The sequence below is a fragment of the Hydractinia symbiolongicarpus genome, chromosome 10 (genome assembly GCF_029227915.1).
Source record: "Hydractinia symbiolongicarpus strain clone_291-10 chromosome 10, HSymV2.1, whole genome shotgun sequence".
NCBI classification, from domain to species: Eukaryota; Metazoa; Cnidaria; class Hydrozoa; order Anthoathecata; family Hydractiniidae; genus Hydractinia; species Hydractinia symbiolongicarpus.
Genome location: NC_079884.1, coordinates 12550204 through 12574717, shown reverse-complemented (window position 1 = coordinate 12574717; position 24514 = coordinate 12550204). Strand labels below are relative to the sequence as shown.

The 24514-nt window shown below is 31.7% G+C and overlaps 1 protein-coding gene across 2 annotated transcripts; it reads right to left on the bottom strand.

The window, feature by feature from the left end:
* Nucleotides 1–1355: 1355 nt before the first annotated feature.
* LOC130612653 (collagen alpha-2(I) chain-like) lies at nt 1356–24083 on the bottom strand. 2 transcript variants are annotated; one of them, XM_057434001.1, is made up of 71 exons: nt 23832–24083; nt 23360–23751; nt 22143–22235; nt 21932–22033; nt 21575–21602; nt 21203–21336; nt 21047–21115; nt 19889–19942; nt 19379–19432; nt 19181–19237; nt 18940–18993; nt 18801–18854; nt 18598–18642; nt 18450–18494; nt 17778–17831; nt 17440–17484; nt 17312–17365; nt 17180–17224; nt 17048–17101; nt 16550–16594; nt 16411–16464; nt 16256–16309; nt 15569–15622; nt 15421–15474; nt 15252–15305; nt 15119–15163; nt 14990–15043; nt 14766–14810; nt 14525–14578; nt 14376–14429; nt 14250–14303; nt 13627–13680; nt 13468–13521; nt 13318–13362; nt 13173–13217; nt 13038–13091; nt 12906–12959; nt 12769–12822; nt 12381–12434; nt 12203–12256; nt 12040–12093; nt 11877–11930; nt 11488–11541; nt 11357–11410; nt 11202–11255; nt 11072–11125; nt 10603–10656; nt 10415–10468; nt 10252–10305; nt 10091–10144; nt 9830–9883; nt 9349–9402; nt 9220–9273; nt 8976–9083; nt 8731–8784; nt 8564–8620; nt 8433–8486; nt 8289–8342; nt 7997–8050; nt 7656–7709; nt 7552–7569; nt 6715–6732; nt 5943–5960; nt 5332–5367; nt 5175–5204; nt 4541–4585; nt 4262–4394; nt 3720–3826; nt 3471–3533; nt 3105–3302; nt 1356–2157 (listed from the first exon to the last, which is right to left on the bottom strand). In XM_057434001.1, the coding sequence occupies exons 1-71, from the start codon at nt 23935–23937 to the stop codon at nt 2020–2022; spliced, it is 4569 nt and encodes a 1522-aa protein (XP_057289984.1). In that variant the 5' UTR covers nt 23938–24083; the 3' UTR covers nt 1356–2019. The 2 variants fall into 2 exon arrangements, with proteins under 2 accessions (XP_057289984.1, XP_057289985.1); XM_057434002.1 differs by lacking the exon at nt 23832–24083 and having other exon boundaries at nt 22160–22235; nt 23360–23410.
* Between the last annotated feature and the right edge of the window lie 431 nt (nt 24084–24514).

Sequence of the window (24514 nt, the reverse complement as noted above, 5' to 3'; positions counted from 1 at the left end):
TAAACTAAATTGACCAATCAAGTTTAACATTTACATGATACCTCATAAATCAATGGTAAAATTCTTGGATGTAATCCCGAAGAGGTTTTTCAAATGCATTCTCTATAGATCCAGGCTCTTTCAAGTCAAAGTTTATCATTAAGGCTTTAGGACAGCCTTCCATCTTTTGATTTTCGCATATCCAGGAAAACGTCATAAAAACGAGGAAATATAATCAAACGTCATCTCGCGTAATTAATTTCGGTTTCTCCACATTATGCCAAGAAAAAGCGGTATTAACTCACTTTACTTTTTCCTGTTTCTAAAACGTTTTTGGAGGTGTGGTACGGTAAAGGGTCTGTTTACTTAAACGTTTTTCTGTCATTTGTCTGACTATTTAATGTTCAGTATGCTTCTAGTATGACATCAATCCTTCATCATTGGATAGTGGTAAGGAAGCAAAAACAAAGAAATAATTAAATAATTGGAAGAGTCTTGTTAAAGCAAAATGTACCTAAGTAGAAGCTTGCCAATAAGAGGAACCCTGTCCTAAATATATGGACTATTGAAAGCAGCTATCATTTTTTGAAGAAATGTTGTGGTTTGTCTTATTGAGTTATTGCAAAATATGTTCATACCAATCACAAAGTAGCCATTTTATACCTACCATTAGGAAATCGGAATGGAATATGGTGGAAAACAACTACGCTGGGTCGCAAACGAATGTCTTGGTTACTTTTATTGTTTTTTACTCACGTGATCATTATCAGGAAATCCTTTGTTTAAGCGCGAATAGTCTCACTCACCCGAACATATAATAAATATAAATATAATTAAACTTTGTATTCTTTAAGAAGGTAAGATGTGACCATGCAGGTTTTGAGTTTATCGCTTAGTTTTCATTCGAGGTTTGCTCTAGGGTTGATTTAAATTTTAGGGATTTGCTCTTGTACACAATCGTTTGCGTCTAACTTTCGTACGAGATAAACTCGAAGAAAGCTTAGTTAACTAGGCTATTCAAAAAGTTGTTAAGACCTCAGATCATCTTCTGAAATTGCTGAAACAGCTTTTTCTTAGGTCACTTTCATCCAAGTTTGTATATACTCATGTTGAGGGCTTGGATCTAACCAAAATGTTCTAAGATCCTAACTTCCTAAGTACGCTGTCAACATCTGTAAACTTTGACGAGTGAACTTTGACGAGCGAACTTTGACAAGTGAATTATGACACCTAGTATAGAAATTTGCCACCTTGTCTAAATATATTTTGTGGAATGTTGTAGGAACTTGAACCAGAAGTTTCTCGCAAAATTACTCCCATCAAACTGAGATCAAACACCACACGTACAAGTTTTGCATAAAGAAACACACTACACATTAAAAAATAAATCTTTCGTTCCAGAATAATTTGAAGTAAATAAAAAAATATATTTAAGGTATATAAAAACATATTATATAAGTTGAATATAAAAAAGATCTAATAAACTAATATAAAAATATAAATATAAACGCAATAAATTAAATCTATGTTTCATTAAAAACTATAAAATTATTGAAAAAATATTATATTAATTTTGTGATAAATTTTTTGTAAGCAACTCCATATATTCTATTTTTAGTAACACGGATCTAATCGCACAGTATGACTGAAAACTCGGTAAAGATAAAATTAAGATAAAATCAACTGGTTTTTAAGTTGAAATCTTTAAATTATATCTCTAAAGTTAAAACAACTGTAGATTTAAATTTTTTAAGAAATATTCCAATACATAATTCGTCGAACAAAATTTAACCATTGTTAACCTAAAAATACTTCGGTCACCTTTGTCCAAATTTTTTTGTTCGATAAGGTTTGTATTTTACTTTCACATTGTTATTTAAACGTTACAAGTCCCCAGACACACTTGGCGCTTTTCTAAATTCTAGCAGCTACTTTTTTTCATATAAAATGTACATATTCCGTAAGTCTTATTATAAATCTGTAAAAATGCTATTATAGAAAAGGTTAACATAACGCAAATGACATACTAAAAGAATCGACTTAAAGAAAACAATTGTTTCCCAGCTCCACACCATCTATTTGTTCGTGTTTTATGCTAACATCCACAATCGGTAAATCAGTAAAATCCATGTCTGTGAATATACGCAGATGTACTTCTCCAGGAGCTTTTTTGCTAGCCTAAAAAGTTTCAGAATAGATATTTCAATCATTGTAAAATTAACCTTCTAGTGAAGGTCTAATCATCCATCTGATGTAAACTCAAATAAATTCACAATCTATCTGATAACGGAATTAAAAAAATTTAACTCCCTATATTTAAGAAATAAAGCTAAAACTTGTTCCCTTTCAATAGGGAAGAGATTTTACAGGTAGAAAATAGTATGCACCACCCCTTCCCATGACCCCGCCTAAAGTTTTCGAACCAAACCTACAAAAGGGTCAATGTAAGTCCCGGAAGAAGTATCACTTCCGTTAAGTAATAAAGTTAGACCCAATTGCTTAAGTTGTAATAAATTGTTGTGAAACGGATACTATGATGCTAGAATTTTAGAAGGATACACATTTTAATTGGTGTATGTCTCATATTGCTTTGATTGCTATTATTATTATCATTATTATTCCGAATGTTTATACAGGATATAGCCACTTCAGTGTTCGAAATGTATACATGAAGTATACACCGGCATTACCTACCCAATTTCCCTCACATGGCATGGGTTGACCCGTAGCTGTAGTAAAGACACTTGCTAAACATGCCCGCGCTGTGGACCGAACCACGGACCTTGTGATTACGAAGCGAACTCCATAACCACAAGGCCACGCGCTAATGATAGTAAGGTTGAACAAAGTTTATGACAATATTCGCCTATAAAATGGTTGTGTGAATTAAACTCGTATTTGGTTTATGATTTTGTTAACAAACGTAAGATTTTTACTTTTGATTTCTTTTACTTGTACTGGTGAAGTTAAGGACAGTTGTGTAATAGAAACAAGAGACAACACGTTTGTCTCGTTTATTACAGGTTTTACAAAAACAGAGCGCAATATACCAGGCACGTCAGGTGGTGTACGATGTACAGAGTGATGTGCCACACACTAACACACAACAACAAACAGCTACTTACATTGCGACACGTATTAAAGAGAACATCAACTCTGTTACGATCATCTGCATTAAATGGCTTCTTGTTCCAACCAAAAAGTTTAATATTATCCAAATATCGTAGAGGTCTTGTGCACCGTAATTTTATAGTTTGGTAAGTGTGTTCATTGCTTAAAAGGTGTACGAAATTTAACTGTGGTCGCCCCAAACCATATTGAATCTAATAACGACAAAGAAAGGCTAAAATATCACAACTTGAATCAACACTTTCAAAGAAACATATAGTAGGAAAATCTTCACAACTATTTATTATTGTGTTCTTTCTTTTATTTTACAAATTAAAATTCTTTATGATATGTCAGATGGTTTGTAAAAGATGCGAACTCACCTCTGCGTGCCTTGAGAGAACGACTTCTTCGTCTTCATCAGCTTTCATATTGTTTATGTTATACTAAAACAAAAATAAAAATTTTTAGGCCACGACGACCCAAGGTATTCTGAAACATATTCCTTAATAAAAACCGTTGAGGGTAAATCACGAATTGAGGTTATGTCATAATTTATCAGTTATAATCCACGTGACATGTATGGTTTTTTTTTGACTTGACACCGCGAATAAAATAGTGTAGAAACATACCAATGGAGTTTTCGGTCTTAAACACGTCTCTCCTCCTGCGCTGATATTGCAAAACACTTCTAAAGCGTCCCATGCGCATCCTCGATTTGGATCCACCCAGAAGAACCCTAAAATAGAGATTTTTTTTATTAGTAAAATATTTTTAGCAAGTTTTTATTTTTATTTTAGTCCAATCTAGGCAAAATCAGACTTTTTGGAAAAACAAATTCGACTATGGGGAGGTCTAAAACAAAGGTGCAGTTGCGAGTATTAAAACAAGAGACTTACTATGGGAACATTAAAAAGAGCGAAATAGTCTGTTGTCTAAGAGTTGATTGGGTCAAATTGTTACTATGCTTTTACAATTTACAGGTCCTTTTAAACAACTTTGTAAGCGCACAACATTAAGTATGCGTCGTTACTTGAAGTGCAACTTGAAAAATAACTTAGATGTCTAAAAGTCACGCATATATGTTTGACTCGCAAATTATAAAAATCAACAATTTCTAGACTCACAGAGAAATAATAAAATAAAAAAAAAGTTAGAAAATCTTTATTCTTACCATCTTCGAGTTCTTTTCCACTATCAGCTAGCTCTTTGCAATTTGTTGCTGGATTATCACGTGTCCCAGCTGGATACTTGATACTGTCGACTTCAAATTGAATGAGTGATAAGAACCGACCGGCTAATGCACGCTGAAACGGTGAAAAATAAGTAATTTGAGTGTCCACTCTCCCAAGAAAGTGATATTTTTTTAAAGAATCATCGTATTTCACTAAAATTGCTCACTAAAATTGCTCACTAAGATGCAGTTGGTTATATACCAAAGGTTTTTACTTACGTAAAACTTGCCTGGATTATTCCCATGCTTTTGGACGTAACCAGGCTAAAATAAAAACAAATGCAAGGTTGATAAAAATAAACATTTCTACATTTTTATTCATCTTGTGTGCTTCTGTTAGTGTTATGATTGTTGAAATTATTTACCCAAGATTGCCTCTACAGTTTCTATTGGTACTGGTAACAACGAGAGTCCAGCGAAGGAGTTCCCACTATATTTTTAAAGCTTCAATTTAAGAAAAACGTGCAAGCACAGCAATCGCTCAACTGGACAACTGCCTTAGACGCCAATCTTATTCTCATGCTGAGCGCTGAGCAGAAAGGATAGATTCATACTTTTATAATCTCTCGCATGACTTGGTCCAGGTTTAAACCCAAGACCTTCCGCAATGAAAGCGAACCCACCACCACAAGACTACCAGTCTTGTCTCAGAGATTCGGAAGTTGAGAAAGTTCGTTTACAAAAAAACAACGATGGAGTGCGATTACGTAAGAAAAACAACAACGTAGGAGTCATTTCTCTTTCCCTTTTTTAGCTTTTATAGAAAGGGTGCATTGATTGACATACATATATGCTAAGAAGTGTATTCTCAATCATCAGGTGTTTTGTGTTAGCCATAAATATGTATACTTACATAAAGGCTCCGCACGGGAGGATCACTACCCTAAAAAAAGTAAATTGTCTTATTACGAATAACAACGACGATAGAAAGGACAAGAAAGAGAACACAACAACAACAACAACAGCAACAACAACAACAACAACAACAACAACAACAAAATGAAACTTACAGGTAGACCAGGTCTTCCCACATCACCACGAGGTCCCTAAAAATGTAACAGCATTGTCTAATAGTCTCACTAACCTACTTTTCTATTTTTATTTTCTTCTTCAGCATAGCGTTGTAATTTTTTTAAACTCCTCTTGTACTACTAAATTTAATTTGAACGTTTTTTTTAGTTAAACTTTAATGTTAGCTGAAATCACTCTTCACATCATTTCAAAGCCATTCTTTCTTATCTCGGTGCAACAAATCAGCGGGACAGGGAAGAGAGAGATAACGAGAGCGCCTAGACCTTGATTTAGAATGTGGATGAGTTATTTCGTATCGACAAAGGGAAGGATCAAATATTGATGTGGTTTTTGGAGATTTCAATTTAGTGTGAATTTTTTTGTTTGTAAAACGCGATTCCATATCTAAATCCCATATCTTAGACTTACTGGGATGTCAGTCTAGTTTGAATATAAAAGTATTGTTTTTAAAAGGATGCTTCTTTATCGGCCTTATTTTATCAAAGGTATTTCTATGATAACATAAACATGCAGTTTTCTTCAAAAATGTGCTTTTTTTCCACTAAGAAAAATTAAATATAATAACCAATGTGAAAACCAATAAACTTACGGGAAACCCTTTTTCACCCTAAAAATATAAATTTTAAATATTATAAATACTAGATACATATCGGTAGCAAAAAGTTGATAAATCAAGTTCTTAGGATTAGCATTTCTGATTGGTTATATTGCGGAACCATCCCTGGTCAACCTTCCCTTACTAAATCTAATCCCTATACTGATTATGAAGAAAAAAAGTTCAGTCCTGACTAGCTTCCAGCCTTAAAGAAACACATTCAACGAAAGCAAAATTCATTCACTAATACCAACATGTTTTTTTGCATAATGTCTAGCTGCTTGACACAGTTTTTATATAAAGGTTTTGTCCTGTCCTTGTGACTTAAACCTGCAAATCAAGAGCAAACAAAACTTATATTATTTTAAGGGAAATGCACAATTTAATACGCGAAATGTCAAATTGTTGTGTTATCAGAAGGGAATAAGACTTCACTTTCGAAAGTTTAATCCAGTGAACATTTTCTGCTACCACTCGCAAGCAGTAAAAATGAGCACCTAGGGGGAGTGTGCTCACATATTTTCTCTTTACTTATTTCACAAGATATACACTCCTCTTTTCTTTTCTTTTCCTTTTGTTTTTAGAGGGTCCGAACGTCAGGTTGGCCGCTGCGTCACATGCAGGTCAAGCAATATTATGAAAGCATCTTTTTCTTTCGAATATGGTAAAAAGGGGAAATCGAATTATCAAATTATCGTTTACTGTACAATTTACAAGTTACTAGGAAAAAACATGATATATATTTTACTGTTAAAAAAGTTCCTACCCATTCACCGCGTCGACCCTAAAATAAAAAACACTGTAACTTAGTAAATAGGAAAATACAAACAAGGATTTTTTTATATTATTTTATACCTTTTCATATCTAGAATATTTATTCAACTAATTTTATACAAACTCGCATAAAATAATATTCACATAGTAAATTTCCACTCAAGCATCATTTAAATTTACGATTTCACATACCTTATTTGTAAAAAAATCAGTAAAAAGAGTCGAAGAAAAAGTTAGCAAAAAAATCGAAGAAAGTCGGTAAAAAAGTCGGAGAAAGTCGATAAAAAAAGTCGCTAAAAATTTATAATCGGTAAAAATATTGGTCACATTTCATTAACTAGATTTTACAATATATTCTTTACCACTGACTTATTTTGGAAATGCTTGCTTATAAATATAAAACATATAACAAATTGTTTTTTTTTTATAGAATAATTTCTGTTTTATTTATTTTAAAGTTATTTTAGTTTTAAATGTACTAATAAATAGAATAGCAAATACTCGACTTAAAAATGTGATAAAAAAATTTGTTCGGTAAAAAAAAATTAGTCACTAAGCCAAAATTTAATCACTTTTTCCCGACTTTTTACCAATAAGGTTTTCTTAGACACGATAAAAATAAACACATCTTAAAAACTGCAAGAAATTTTTCATCCAGCATTTTTAGTTGGAGCAAAATTAAAAACGGGAAGAAAATTCTTGGAACTCATAATTACTCAAGCAGTTCCCATTAGAAACTTATGCAACTTTTTTTGTAAAATTAAAACCATGTATACTCTGATACTATCACTACAATCACTCAACCGACAACAAAAAGTAAGAAACCCACGTCTTCTCCACGGTAACCCTAATAATGAAAGAAGAGTTACCGTCATTAGTTATAGACTAAACGACAAAATTAAAACCAACAGACATTTATAAAAAAACGCTTACTTGTGGTCCTTCTGGTCCGTCTGGACCAGGATAACCGGGTGGTCCTTTATCGCCCTAAAACCAAAAAACAAAACCACAATATTTTAGCATTAGAAACCCCTGCAATCCTTGTATCCCAGGTTAATTCGTGAAAGTATGCGAATGATTTTTTATTTTCATTTTTTTTTATTCTTTTCATTAAGTCCACAAAGCTATCCATTCGTTTTCATTATACGGAGAGTGCTTCTTTGAAAGCACATCCATCTTTCACCTGATGCTAATAATAAACAAACAATTCTCCGCAAAAATATATAACGTAAATTACATGTTTAGTGGCAAGAGATATGAAAATGATGACTTACAAAAGCACCCACAGGCCCAGGTGGACCAATTTCTCCAAGTTCTCCCCTATCTCCCTAAAAATATGACTCTGATGTTCAACTTTGATATTTATGTAAAATAGATTTATCTGTATGGCATCACACAGTGTTATCTTGTGGTATTATGTTTAACATACAATAACAACACGGGAAAAAACAAACACAGAACGTAGCATAACAACAACAAACAAAGAACAAAACAAGAAGAAGAAGAAGAAGAAACGAAGTAATGCACAAACACAAAAAAGATGATGCATAGTGAAAAGCTACCTACTGGTAAGCCTCTCATTCCTGACACACCTTTTGGACCACGGACTCCTAAAACACCCTAGGAAAATGATAGAAGTTTGTATCAAGATCTTGGATTCTAAAAGTGGAAGTGTACACTTAATATGATCATTAAATGACAGAAGCTTACTTTGTTTCCTTTTATGCCAGATGAACCTCTTGGACCAGGTAATCCTTTAGAACCCTAAGATCAATAAACATAACTATACATAATACATAATTGATAATTTCAATATATGCATTAACATTAATTTTTCTTACCTGTTTTCCAGGCAACCCTTTGTCACCTTTAACTTGACTAGTTTGTCCAGGATCGCCCTAAAAAATAAAAATATATAAAAATTTTTCAGAATATACTATACTTACACTGAAAATTGGTGATATTCGTTTTCTGTATCATAGAAAGATATCTAACAAACAGCACTTACGACTTCGCCTGCTTTCCCATTTGGTCCAACATAACCTTTTGGTCCAACTCCACCCTAAATATTGAAATAGTGAATAATATTCTATTATTAAGGTAAAGTGTGCTGGAACCCAAATGTAAAAAACAAAACAAAAACATAACGCATATAAGTTTTCTCTCAAAGAAACTTATTCTTTTCGTCATATAATGAAAAAAGGAAGCAATTGCGACTTTAAATAGTGATACCAGCAGATCAATATATCCTACCTGCATCCCTTGTGCTCCACGTTCACCAGCTTTTCCAAGTGGACCAGACGGACCAACGTTACCAAGCTTTCCACGAGAACCCTCTTCTCCTGGCGGTCCTTGTAAACCCTACAGAAAAGCAACAAAAAACAGAATTTATTTTTTATATATATTTGGCTTATAAGGGAGAAGTTACAATAATAAACATAAATCAGGTAAAAGAAAACAGAAGTAAAAGTAGCAAAATATGATTATATTTACTTACAGGAAACCCAGATGGTCCATACTTTCCCTTTGTACCTTTGATTCCAGGAATTCCCTTAAAAAGAGTTTAAATATTAACTGACAAAAATAAATAAAAAACTAAATTCTTTCAATCGCATTGGAAGCTTACCTTTTCACCCTGTGCTCCATCAGAACCACCTTTTCCTTTCAATCCTGATTCACCCTAAATTAAAAATAATACAAAAAAACCTTTCAGCCTGTTGCTCTTAGTCCTAAAAAATTCAAATGGTAAAAAATGTAACACCCTTTAATTTTATAAATGAAAGGAACATTGCTTTAACCTTAATACACAAACGGTTTACAACATAGTTACATCTCTATATTGTGAACATCGATATTCTTCCACTTTTTTTCACTTCTTTATTGCCAAACGTAATTAGAATTTACCTTAGACATGTTGTTTATTTAAAAAATAATTTTTGTGCCTTGCTATTTTTCCAAGGATGCAATTTTTGTAGTCTTAAAGAAACTTAGCTTTTGGGATTTCGCTTGCATTATATAAATTGAGGCAAAAAAACACAACAATCAAACTCAGTCTTATAAACGTTGTTTTTTTAAAAAGAAACAGAGTATTTACAATAAAAACTTACAGGTGGTCCTCTTTTACCAACATCACCCCGTCTACCTGGATTACCTGGTATACCCTAAGAATAAAAGAATTTTATTAAAACATATCTAAAAGATGGATTTTTATAAAGAAAATTATATTTATATTTGCGCTAAGCAGAAAACCTTACTTATAGTCAGCATTTTTAAATTTATTTTCGCTGCTGCGTTTGCAAACCCTACATGCTGTGAAAAAGATATAAAATGCTCTCTCTTTAAGAAATAAATACAAACGTTCTAATTACCATAACACCAGTCTCTCCAATCAATCCAGGATCACCATTGTCTCCTTGCAAACCCTTTAATTCGAAGACAGAGCAAGATTGTAGAAATTTCAAAGATTATGTTGGTCATAATTAAGGCAGTAAAAAAATCAGATAAGATCAGATGTCAGATATGGACTTACAATAAACCCATCATCCCCATGTTCGCCAACTTCACCTTTTTGACCAGAAATACCCTATAAAATACAAAGAACCCTGCTAAATCATTTATTCTAAAAACAAAAACAACTACAAATAATTAAAACACATTTATATGTTGGAATATGTTAGAAAAGAAAATATTACCTGAGGACCTTGTTCTCCTTGATCGCCTCTAAATCCAATATCACCTTCTTCGCCCTAAAAGATTTCCATATGTCTTATCATTCCAAAATGTATGAATATTTCCAAGCATAGAGATGTGCTAGAAAGATGGTGAAACTCAGCACCACCACAAAACGTTTAAACAGAATGTAAAAAAAAGCTAAACTAACCTTCAATCCAGATTTTCCAGGTATTCCTGATTTGCCTTCGTCTCCGGCTTCGCCCTATATAACCGTAATATATTAGTTGTATGTATTTAAAAGAAAAGAATTAAAAATAGGTCGATGAAAAAACCATTAAAAAGAAGTAAAATAGAAAGTAATAATAGAAACAGATATCGGTTGCTGTATGTTATATTAAAACCTTTCGCAGGAAAAATCACTATAATTTATATCAAGACTTCTAGAGATATTAACCAATAAATACTTCTTTTTTACAAAATTTTTATCAGATAAAAAGCATTCTTAATTATACGATGTCAACAATTTCGGTGTATCGATGTGTAAAAAGTTCACAGGTGAAGAAAAAAATATTTTTAAAATCATCTTGTATTACCTACAAAATTCCTTAGTATATATATTTTCACATATTTTTACAGAGTATAAAAGAAGAACATATAATGAAAAATTAGCATCTCACCCTTTCACCTCTAGGACCATTCATACCTATCGGTCCCACTGGTCCTTTCTCTCCCTACAATAAATACATAGCCAATATTTAAATTTCAAATGGTTATAATTTGATTATTTGTGATGACACAAGTAATTACCCTTTTCCCAGGTGGGCCAGGTGATCCAGCACGTCCATATGGACCAGGTGCACCCTAAAGGAACAAATATATATGTTTTTATACATAAAGGTAAAAGTTTAGTTGAAAAATTTAGGCATACGCAAATACTAGCCTTTAAATTGAAACAGACTTACTTGAGCACCCGTGGCTCCCAACTTTCCAGGAAGCCCTGGGTCACCAATTGGTCCCTATAACATCAAACCTGTAGTTCTATCCGATTCTTTTGTTAAACAAGTGTAAAAATGGATAATATGAAGTTTCTTACTGTGTCACCTGCTGGTCCAGGGTAACCATTTTTGCCATGAAATCCTTTCATACCCTACGCGTTTAAAAACAAAACAACATAACATTTACAGTTACAACATATCAACAATTACAATTCGTGAAAAATGGATAATAATAAAAAAAAATGTCATAATAAAAAATCAGTTTAACAATTTTTTTAATAATCTGTAGTCTGTCTTTGTGGGAGCACACGAGAATTCGTTGTGCTACGGACACACGAAATAGCAAATGCTACTTTGACGCGACAGACAAATCCACATTAAGAAAAGATGGTAGGTGTACATGCGACTTTTTGAAATTTCCATAGATTTTTTCAGTCTAACGAGTAACTTCTTAGTATTTCACTTCTATAAAAATTAATTTTGGTACCTGTACACCTGCAACTCCAGGTTTTCCAGGTTCACCTGCTTCACCTCTTCTGCCCTACCAAATAAAACAAAATAATAAATAAATAAACATTACATAAACCACCGACGAAGCCGCAAAAAAAATTATAGGCATTCAACAGAAACTGTTGTATCACAAAAATTACCGGGCCACCCATTTCACCATTAAAACCAGGTGGTCCTTCATCTCCTGCCAACCCCTAGAACATAATATCAGAAGAGGTTACTTAAATACAGAAAATACAATAAAATGTAGCAAAATAAACAAGATAGAAAAGAATCAAGACAACTATATATTTAATTTTTTACCTTTTGCCCTTGAAGTCCTTCTTTTCCCATAGCACCAAACGCACCAGGGGAACCCTAAGAAAAAATTAGTATTAGACGTAAATTTACTAATTTTTGCGAAACAAACAAATGGTTTAATAATGTTACGTAGATTGTAGCTTTGTAAAAGATACAAAGTGGTAAGTTGAACTAAACCTACTCTTTTGCCAGGTAACCCACGGCGTCCTTGTAAACCTGGTGCACCTTTGTCACCCTAATAAAAGAAGGGTATTTATTAACACTAGAAGTATATATAACTGATGTAACTATATTATATTAGGAAATAATATTTCGCTCCTTGGTACAAAACAGGCATAACCATCTCCTGAGGTGGAATTGGGTACTTACTTAGGCTGCCCTCTTAATTTGTTTCAAAGGAGTTCAGTTCACAAAAATGACAAGACTCGAAATTGGCCAACAGCTTAAAAAGCATGTTTTAAATATCCCAAACCTAAATAAAAATAGTCAATGCCATCAAATTCCTCCAGTTCTGTACAATTTTAAGGTTGTTTGTTGTAAGACACTTAGTATAATCCAGTCTCACATACCTGTGGACCAATATCACCAATTTTTCCTTTAAAACCTATAGCTCCAGCTTCACCCTAAAAAGTATTGATAAAAAAAATTAACGAATTAAAAAAAGACAATGTGATTAATCAATTTATAAAAATGTCAAAATCCTTACAACTTTACCATCAGGTCCCATTGGTCCATCTGCTCCAGGTTTACCAATTAATCCCTATAAATATACTTCTTGGTAAACTTTGACTTTTGACATTTTATCAAAGAAATATTATATTTTTTAAGCTCATAATACCTGAGCACCTTCAGGACCAGTATCTCCTGCTTTTCCTTGAGCACCGGCAAGCCCCTTAAAAAAATAGCAGAGATGGTTACGTGATGGTAAATCAGGGTCGACAATAATGACAACAAAAATAACAACAATTTTAACCTGATCTCCTTGTGGACCATTTTTTCCAACGCTTCCAGCTTCACCCTAAAGAAAAGGTGCAATTCTAAGACGTTCCAGTCAAATGTATATGGATAGACAGAAAACATAAGTAAAGAAATATGTTCTTAAAAATCAATGAGTTTACCTTCAGCCCAGGTGGTCCTTCCTCGCCATGTGCTCCTGCATGACCCTATAAAAAAAAGATGATAGAAATATTTTATAGTCAAAATATTTTGTATACAATCAAGATAAATGTTTAGATAATTCAAAATATATATTAATAAAGATTTTTTACCTTTTTTCCTTGTGCACCACGTTTTCCCTTTAAACCATTTGCACCCTTCACACCCTATGAATGCATTTTATATCAAACACAAGAATAAACTTTACTGCAAACAACCAATAGAGAAAAATAAAAAAAGGCAAAATATACATTAACAATGTGTATACTCACAGCAAACCCAACTAATCCTTCTGGACCTTCCTCACCAGTTGGTCCTTTAAAACCCTTAAATATAATGATTCGCTAGTTTGCAAGAGGTAGAAGCAGGCATTTGAATTAAATTTGAATAACGCTATAACGGGATACAAATGGTTAGTACCAATAAAAATTGGAATAGAAAATGATTATTTGTGTATAATCAGGTGTAAAAATTGCTGATGAGGCAATAATGTGAAAAGAAACTTAAAAGGTGGCGTCCGCTCCATGTTGCGAAATTTCTATTTAGAAACTGAGAAAAGTAAAAGAACTTGATGAAAACTTTTGAAGAGAATAAACAAAATGAACGGAAAATTCATTGCTATTTTTATTACTTCTTATAAACAGACAGCAGTAGAAAATAGAAACTTTCTTTTATAGTGTCTCTGATTCGTTGCATTTGATTTTGACAATGATAGATTGGAAAAATGAGGATAAGTTCTTGTCCACAGAAATCTAACTCGTTTGTTTTTGTTTTTACTTGTGAAATAAAAGAGTGCATTTTTTATGAACTTAACTATTCGAATTATTTTTTAGCAGAAATTTTTTTAGTATAATTTTTTTGACCAAATTGTGAATCAGCCCGTAAGTCGAATTACCTGTAATCCAAAATAACCAGCATCACCAATATCACCTGGATGTCCTGGATAGCCCTGAAATAAAACGAAAGAATACTGAAATTGATTTTAAAAATTTTTATAAATGTTTTTTAAAATAGACCTTACCATTTCTCCTTTTGGGCCATTTTGACCAATTTTTCCAGCAGGTCCTCTACTTCCCTTAGAAAATACACAGTAAATTGTTTTTATTTCAGTCATAAAGACTCATTTAATAAGCAAAGTTGTAACTACTTTTTTGTGATTTTACACCTCACCTTTCTACCCTTTTGTCCTTGTGTTCCTGGCTTTCCAATATTTCCTCGTTCTCCCTAAAAAGATGGTAACTTTGATGCAAAAAAAAATAATGGAGATAATATCAGTTGGCTTCACTTCATGTAAGAAAATAAAAATCTTTTCTTATTGATAAAAAAATATGAATTTGCAATTATTTAGTGTCAGGTAAGTATTATATAGATTACTATAATATGGTTGAACAACTACCAAATACATCCCTACCTTTTCACCAACTGGTCCAGGATCTCCTACGATACCTTTGCTACCCTGTGCATAAAAAATGAAAATAATTCGAAACAACTAAAATAAATTTTTTTTACGAAAGTCATAAAAAAAGTTTCTGACTTTCCTTTCAGTGGAACCTTTTGTCTGAGATTGTTACATGCCAAATGGAAATATGAAAATAGAAAATGCTAAATAACTAAAACAAATGGAAAGTTTTAAACCTTTTCTCCATCAATTGCAGAATCTCCAACTGGTCCTGGTACTCCTATTGCACCCTATAAAAAAAGAGCAAAAATCTAAGGTAATACAATAATTGTATGTTGACCAGAGAAAGTTGTATAATCTTTCACCTCTTCACCCATAGGTCCTTCAACACCATTAACACCAAAAGATCCCTTAACAATAAAGACACCGATATAACAATATAAATAGCGAATATGGAATATTATTACGAAAAATAAGCTTTCAAAACAACTCCGGTACCTTGTCTCCTTTAAAACCAAGAATACCTTTCATGCCTGCATCACCTTTTGGTCCCTTAAACAAAAAAGTTAATGTTTCTTAGGAATTTCATAGCTGAATTCCATTTCACTTGATGTTTGGACGCTAACCAGTGATATTGTAGTGTAAACAAAGATCTATTATGAAATACCTTCCTTCCTAGTTCACCAGGTGCACCATGATCACCAGCTGTTCCAGGAATACCCTAAAAATCATTACATGCACAATAACTTCATTTTATCTGTTAAGAAAAATTAAGCTGCTACTAAGGTTTTTCATCTTTCTTCAAAACATCCTACCTTGTAACCATGAAAACCAACATAACCTTTATCACCTTTAATACCTTTTAAACCCTAAATACAAACACACTGTCGTAACCGTTTAGGTTTAATCAAAAACAAAATTTAAACTCAGATTCTTAAAATCATAAAGTATAACACATTGTGGAGTGGTTAAATGTTTACACTAAGATGCGCTTATTAAGTGTTTATAAAAAGGATTATTATTTTCATTTTTAATATTCTTGATTACTATTTCGGCATTCATTGCCAATACCACTTTTACTGTCAGTTTCATGAGACATTCTCGTTGGTGGTGAGTAAAAATATTTAGATATTCTGTATTGATATCTGTTGTTTTTTAACACTTCTTTTTATAATATACCGTATATAAAAACAAATAAGAAGATTGGGTTTATACTACCTGATTAAGCATTTACAATACCCAACTAATACAATAGAATCTGAATGTTTTAGAACAACGGAATTTATCCAGGAATGAGTGTTAAGGTTTTCAGAGAAAACATCTTATACAAAAACAGGGGAGTTAAAACTATAAAAAAAAATTCGCATTTGCATGGTTATTGTGATCCTTAAACATTCATTTAATCTTAATTCCATTTTAATGTTTTATTTTTTATGTATTATTATGTTATTTTGGTTTGTCTGGTTTTTGAGTTGTAAGTTCAATAATAAAAGTAACGATACCCTCTTTCCTTGAGGCCCCCTTTCACCAATTCCACCTCTCATACCAGCAACTCCCTACATAAAAGATTCCTTCTAAATAAGATACCAATATTCCAAGAAGTACACTCACAATAATAATATACTGCTTTTGATTTAAAAACGTAATTTCAACATACCCTATCACCTTTTTTGCCTATATCTCCAACTGGGCCATCTGCACCATCTCTGCCCTGGAAAGTAAAGCAACTGTTGTGGCAAAAAAATATTTCAATTTTAAATAATTTTGTGCATTATGTGATACAAAATACACATTACCTGGATTCCTTTAATACCAATCACTCCAGTCTCACCAATATCTCCCTAAAAATAAATTAATATTACCATACTAAAAATTTATGTTTTAAATAAAAATATACGCAACATTTATTTGCAGCTGATTTTCCTAAAAGTTCTCATTTATCGTTGAGCATATATCAAGAGATAAAAAAGCAGGCAGGGACTAAAAATTTCAAGTTAATAAAAACTTTAAAATATTGAATAGGGAAAATAAGAGAAACCAGTAGACAGGATGCAGATAATGTAAAGTTTGGTCAGAGTTGTAGCTAGAAGTATACAACAGTAGTTATTTTTATTGTTTGTATGTGCTTTGGTTGTTTTTAGAATTTAAAACTTGAAAATATTTCGATGTAAAAAAATCACTGTTGTAAAGTATAAATAACAAGGACTCAATTTGGCAATTCCAAGATGTTCAGTTCGGTTTGGTGAGATTGAAAATAAAAAATATGATGAAATTTTTTTGTTATTTTTCTTCACCTCTTGTCCTTGATTTCCAAACGCTCCTGGCAACCCAGGGTATCCTTGGTCACCCTAAATAAAGAAAAGCATGATTATTTTGTTTCCATATCAAGAACTTCTTTTTAAATAAAGCATAAGAAAAGCAAGTACCATGACTCCTCTTGGGCCAAAAGGACCTTGTTTGCCATTAGGACCCTATGAAAAAAATGACAGAATGAAAAATGTCAGCCTTTTATAAGGAAATAATCCTGGTTTTCAGATGGGAATAAAAACATAACGTACCGTGCTTCCATCACTTCCAACAAAACCCATTCTACCAGCACTCCCTGGATATCCCTATGTTAAAAGATGTTTTATTACAAAGAAATACAACATTGTAAAAACAAATAACAAATGAATAAAATACTGACTTTTATTCCGGGTGGCCCCGTTTCACCAGGCTTTCCTCGTACACCCTAAATGTACCGTTGTTAATATTCAGATATCAGAAGAATTACTTTGTGATTCTTTTAACATAGTTAAAAACAACTCTTTTCTTGTGGTATAATGCTTAGAGTGTTGTCAATTTATCTGCCAACAAAGTTGTGCAAGGGGTTATCTGTTTTAGCACTTTGCATAAAAATTTGCTGACTGATTGACGTTTCTGTACAGCTTTGAAAAAATGTTATCAGTAAATAAATAAAAAAACGTTGTTGAAAATAAATCATTCCATGGTAAAAATTCATGTACAAAAAGCAAAAAAGCATACTTGTGCACCAAACTTTCCAGGTCGGCCAGGTGGTCCTTTTTTCCCTTGAATTCCCTGAAACAAAACATTTTTCTTAATTAGCTTGATCCATTTGCAACGTCTAAATTGTTATAAAATTGGTTTCCATAAAATTATCTATCCCAGGATATTTCAGCTAATACACCAAATCAAAAAAAAACTCTTATTGACATGACAAGTTTGTTGCAGAATGCAGAAATTTTAAATTTATACTATTGAGACTAGTGTCTCTTACGAAAAACAAAATTTTGGTCTAATAATCAATTTCCTGTTTAAAACAAATCAACAAGTCACACTTTCAATTTTTAAATAAACACAACAGAATAAACATAAATAAAATCAAAAAGTTTGAAGATAATAAAGACCAGATGCATACTTTCTTATGAGAGTCTGAATTGGAGCTGGAAAAACTTTTGCTTCAATCATCAATTTATTCAAAATTCTGTATTACTATCTGTTGACAACCACCCTGTTTATTCTTGCTGTGTAACTAGGGTTTTAACCTTAGAAATAAAGGTGTGTTTACTAGAGAGGCAGGAATAAGAATGGGTCAAAATACAACCTAAATTCATATCCTTTTTAGTGCTTTCTTGATTATACTATTAAATGATATATTATGCTTTTATAGTTGAATCGACTTTTATTTTCACTCACTTTTTTCCCACTTCTTCCTTCATTACCCTTCATTCCAAGAATACCCTAAAAATTAAAAATTAAATTCAGCAATTTTTTTTCGTAATTTTTTTTATTAACACAACCTAGTGACAAAACATTTTCACACAGCAATAAACAAGTAACCTACTCGTTGACCTGGTGGACCTGATGCTCCTGGTTCTCCACGATTTCCCTTACAAACAAAAGCAAAATTATACAAGCCCTGTAAATGAACCATGAGAGTGAAATATTTGCAAACTCCTAAGTTAACAACTTATAAGAGATAAAAAAATTTTTAGCCATAAAAAATATATCACAAAAATTGAACAAAGAACATTCCTAATTGTATACCTGCTGGCCCACATTCCCTGGAGGACCTGGATCTCCATGACGGCCTTTGTAGCCCTATAATTTAGCAAACAGTTCATGATAACTGGACATATGATAATAACAAAAAAAGGATTTGCAGATTTAAGGATGATAGGTGTACCTTGAATCCTCTTATTCCTCTTGAACCATCTTCGCCTGTCATTCCATAGTCCCCCTAGGAAAAACATTTCATGTTTAATGCAAACAACATATAGGCAACGTCCATGTGGCAATGTAATAGCGTACACGAAATGCACATCAACTCGTGTAGCACACATGAAACCTTATGTGCATAAAATCTTAATTTTCGAAGGTCTGTACAAGCAAACTAAGCAGATAAGGAATATGCATTCCAAGCTTACTCTTTCTCCCTTTGGTCCAAGTCTAACACCAGGTCTGCCATCAATTCCACGAAGTCCCTACCAAGATAAAAGGTGTAAACATATTGTAACCTTACGATTTTAAGGAAAGTAAAGTCTTCCAACAACTAGCAACCAAAGATGTAAAAATTATATTACTATTATGTACAAATATAACAGAATAAAAACAGAGATTTTTACCCTTTCACCTTTTTCACCAGGGTCCCCAACTTCTCCAGGTTCTCCACTCATGCCCTAAAAGTATTAATATATATCATCTAAAATACTATAAATGTTTCTTGACCAGCCATCTTTTAACATAACTTTCTATTTGTCAATTTATAACAACAGAATTCAAAGAGCTTTTCCAGCATGAACATCATTGTACTTTTACAAAATTATGAAAAAGCTTCTCAGATGATAAACAATGTTGTATTTTGTGATAAAACTGCTAAAAAGCTTTCAAACAAATCAGATGTTGATATACAAATATAACAAATTGGGAAATTTCACATTATTAGCAATTATATCATGAAAATTATGATCCATTTTAAAGTTCGATTTGGAGGTGTAGTTTCCTAAAAGATCGATCAAGTTCACAGCCAATAACATTGAGGGTGCCTTCATCTATGCACATGTTTGATTTACGTGGTCCATAACAGTTTATAAGTTTAAATTAGATTTCTAATGTAAAATGGAAATCTTACTTACTCTATATCCTTTTGGTCCTCTCAGACCTGGTGGTCCATCATAACCAGGTGGACCCTAAAATGGTATATTATATAACAGTAATATAAATGAATAAACAACATACAGGATTTAGGATTGAAAACTTGAAATTATACATAATATTTTCTTGAACGTAGATTATTTAAGGCTATTTTAGTGGTAGTTTAATGTAATATCTAAAATGTAGAAGATCTAGAAACTAGATAATTTTGCACAATGATGTCTAAGAGATAAATATTCCAAACTAAGCAATTAAACAAAGTAGTTTTTTGGTAATCCATAAAACACGGAAGAAAAGGTATAGAGAATGCAATAATAATATAAAGTTGCTATATTACCTAGGCTTTATTGGCCTGTGTAACCCTGAGGGCTTTATATCCCAACCTATGCTAAACTGATGAAACTTGACACAGTTTGTAAAATGTCTTAATACAAATTTACTTGAAGTAAAAAATGAATGTGGTGACATCATAGCAATCAGAAATAACATCACGCAGAATTATGTCATTTTTATCTGTTACTAATGCTTTGCCTTTGATTCTTGGAAACTTGTAGACTGAATTCAAAAAACTGATTTCGTACATACGTGATTTAAACTACGTCATTTTGATCAAAAATGACTTAATATTTGCAAAAATATTTCTTAATTTAATGATAAAGATATAGAGAACCACTTTTCCAGTTGGTATAATGTCAAACTTGGTGCATCTGTAGAATACTGCATTGAAAGTCTTATTCCTTGAGTCCATATATAACCTTAACAACGCAGTGTAAGTACCTGGTACCAAACATTTGCTAAATCTTTATATAACAAACACTGTTACAGGCACAAATAAAAGTTAGGAAAAGACACAAAGTTTCAGGACCGATACATTGTAAAGAAGTTCACAGGCATTTTATGCACCACCCAGGTATAATAGGGTAAAAGAATATGTAAGTAATTTATCAGAGATCTGATAAAGCGTTGTCTACACAATTTGATGCTTTTGAGCATGCTTAGTTTGCAGCAAATGCAGTAATATGCAAAAGGAAGCCTGAATTCTGTGTTTTATATTTTAAAGTTATTTTATAGCTAAAGTTACATATAATTTAGACATAAAAGTACTTCACGAACCAAACAAACAAAACTATAAATATTACCAATCTGCCTTTTTCTCCCTGAATTCCTCTAACTCCTTTTGGCCCTCTGATATACTGTATAAAATATTTCTGAAAAACAAATTAGTTTTATGATAGACATTATGAAAAACATTGAAACATCATCTTGGCCACAATCAATGCACCTAGAATACTTGCCTGCGGATCATACCAAGCATGTTTTTCTTCCTGCTTTGGTAATATATCCTCTGTAAAAGTAACTGTTTTTCTTGTTGGAATAGTGCTATCTGTGGAGGAGGGTGTTAGTTGTGAATATATCTCCGCACTGAATCCTGCAAATGATACCAGTAGTATGATAAACATTATGCTTCATGTAGGTTTGAGAAAAAACATGTTATAAGTTTATGCCATGTCTAATAGTTTTTTTTATGCACCTTCAAATGAATCACTCTTGTCATATTATTAAAAGCTGACTATCAAAACAAAGATTATTTAAGTGTGTTAAAATCTTACACATGTTTTTATAAACAGCTGATAGAATAAACAATAAAAAAATAGATAAAAAAAAACCTTTGAACTGTTCTTTTTGTTTATTTGGCTGAAATAATAAAATAGAAATTGTCTACATAACTGATAGTGATTCATTGAAAATTACATATAGAATTTTATTTATATCCAAACTATTGGGTAAGTAATTGAACCATAAATTCTGGATTTTTATGTACAGTAAAAATTTTGTTTTATTTTTCTTAAGAAGGTCAAATTACATTTGTCAAATACAGGCTGCTAAAGTAATCAAAAATACTATACACTGGATACTTAAGAATGCACACATATAAACAGATAAAAAGTAAACAAGAATGGAGACAAAACCGAACTATTATTATAAAAAATTAATAGTGATAATTAAAATAAATGCTATTTTACCAAGGATAGTAAATGCTTCCTAGTATATTCATCTAACTCCACATCAACGTTGTCAAGTACTAGCTCTACAATAGCATTGCATTCTTTCTTAAGATGATGACTCTAGAAAGACAAATTTGCCTTACTTTAACAGTTGATAATGAAATGTTTACGTGAATTTAAAGAAAATAAAGCACTGGTATATACACTAGTGAAAAGTTTGAATACATACATTACTGGATTTTGTACCTTGACTGCATCCAGTGATTTTACACAATGTAAAATCATGTGGTTTTGATGTGAGTCTTGCAACACAGATATGTACCTATGATAAAAATCATCTGAAGGGTCTATGGAATTTTTATATATACCATATATACTATTTAGCTTACCACGTATATCAACATTTTAATATATTTATTAATTTTGGTCAAAGCTGGACTATTACAGTCTTTGGCTATATGGCTATATGTTCTTAACTTACTACTGCTTTAGGATTTGTCAAGAAGAGTTATAGGTTTAATTTAAATAAAAGTACTGCGTGCTGATTCTATGTTAGCATTGTCAAAAGTCAACCTGACATCTAAACTGCTTATCAGCCATGAAATTCTACTTAAAAAAGAAATGTCAAACATATTTCTTTTTCTAGTGACATGTGCAGTTTTTAAAAGCTAATTATATGACAAAATTGTTATTTTACTGTTTAAAGTTTTGTTTTCTTCTGTAAAAATTCTTTTAAAATGTTTTATTATTATGTGGTAAAATAAAAGTCCAGCTTTTTGTGAAAAGTAACCATACACAAAATTTGACTTTGGTGAATCAAAATAAGAAATTATAAATTTTAAACCAAAATTTGTGGCAACATAAAACTTTCCATGACATAAAAATTTTTGCGGGATGAAGATATAATGTAACATAAAAACCTTTTGCAACAACAGAAAGTAAGACTTATTTATTGAGGTGAATGTAAACTTTTAATAACAAAAAAATAAAACTTCTGTTATGGACTTTTTAGACTGGACACTGCATTGGTAGGGGTGATAATTCAACTTTCTTTCGTTTACATAAATATTTAATTTGCTATTTTTGGGTTTTACCACATCAAGGTAAAAATGCAAAGGAGCCCATTGTTTAGATATTTCTGGTTCAGGATTGCTTTGGGGGATTATAAGCATATATAATCATCATGAAGCACTATACAACAAAGTTTTAAGTACTGTTTTTAAGATCATTGGGTAAAATTTCTGATCTGCTGCAGTATATATTTGCTTTTGGTTAGATATATATATACATTAAAAAAAATCTCAGGGGTGATTATAAAGACTAATTTGTAAATCATATGACATGTGGAAATCAATCAAACTGTTAATTATATGATTAACAGGTCCCAATTATTAACTTGATTTTAATGATTTGGACCAAAAAATAATATTATATATATATATTTACATTGTTTTGCAGGAATATGCTTTGTTTCTCTTTGATGAAATCATCTGCATTATCATCAGTAACCTCCATTGTGCTCTCAAATATTTTCATACAATTATAATACACAACAACATTGTGAGCATTGTGTTCAATATGCAAACTAACTTGTTTATCTTGTTGTAATACTACTGGAAGTGTATAAATCTTTCTTTTGTATTGATAGGTGATACAGTCTTTATTTAGTGAAATGGATAGCAGTGTTTTTGACGAATTGTGTATTAGTAATAACTTTGTTCCATCATCAATTGAGCTTCTGATGACAAACTGCAATGTTATAGTAAATACTTCCTTGTTCACAACATTTGTTGCCAAAACATTGCTAGCAGAGTTTGTTAAATCAACACTTGATGAATCTGTGAAAAAATATCAGTCAAAATATGTATGGAATTGCATAGGACATAATTAATATAGTAGAAGCAAAAACAAGCATTACCTTCTGTCTTATTTTCTTTAGCATCATTTAAAGTGCTTTTACATAAAAGCATGAGAATGATTTTGAAAAAAATTAGTTTATTGATATAATTGATTCTTCTGTGCATTGTATATATTGTTGCTAAAAAGTATGAAAACACGGCAGTAAATATAAAAGAAGACAGACTCTCATCATAAAAGTTGTGACATGCAATATATTTCACCCTGCCTCAAGAAAATTAACTAATTTAAATCTTTGGTGGATCATTTTTGCTTATCCTAATGAATTAACTTGACCTAAATATTTACTTTGTAATTACATCATTAATCTTCTTATGCTTACATTAATGAGCAAATAAAATCTCAATAATTTTGTTAGAGCTGCAAATTAGTTAAAGTTTATTTTTTGTGAAGAAAAAACAAAATTAAATGTAAACAAGTTGCAGCAAGACTAATGGAAAAATCCACTTCAGATTAAGAAACAGTCTTGGAAATTTGGATTATAGGATTATTTTGATAGTCATCAATGGCTAAGAAATATCCAAAGTTGTTTTTCCTGGTCAAAATAATCTATATTTTGACTAACAGTTAAGGTGATATATATTTTAATCTAATGAAATTTGAAAAACATCATTAATGCTGCATTAAAAATCAAGTAATTCTGAACTCTGATTATTCATGCAGAACATATAATTGGTTGGCAAT

Coding starts and splice junctions, on each gene's coding strand:
- LOC130612653 (XM_057434001.1), bottom strand. CDS start 23,937: ATGCACAGAAGAATCAATTATATCAATAAACTAATTTTTTTCAAAATC. Junction 15,475..15,568: donor TTGGTTTTCATGGTTACAAG/GTAGGATGTTTT, acceptor AATGATTTTTAG/GGTATTCCTGGAACAGCTGG. Junction 9,084..9,219: donor ATGGACCATCTGGGTTTCCT/GTAAGTAAATAT, acceptor GCTTTTCTGTAG/GGTTTACAAGGACCGCCAGG.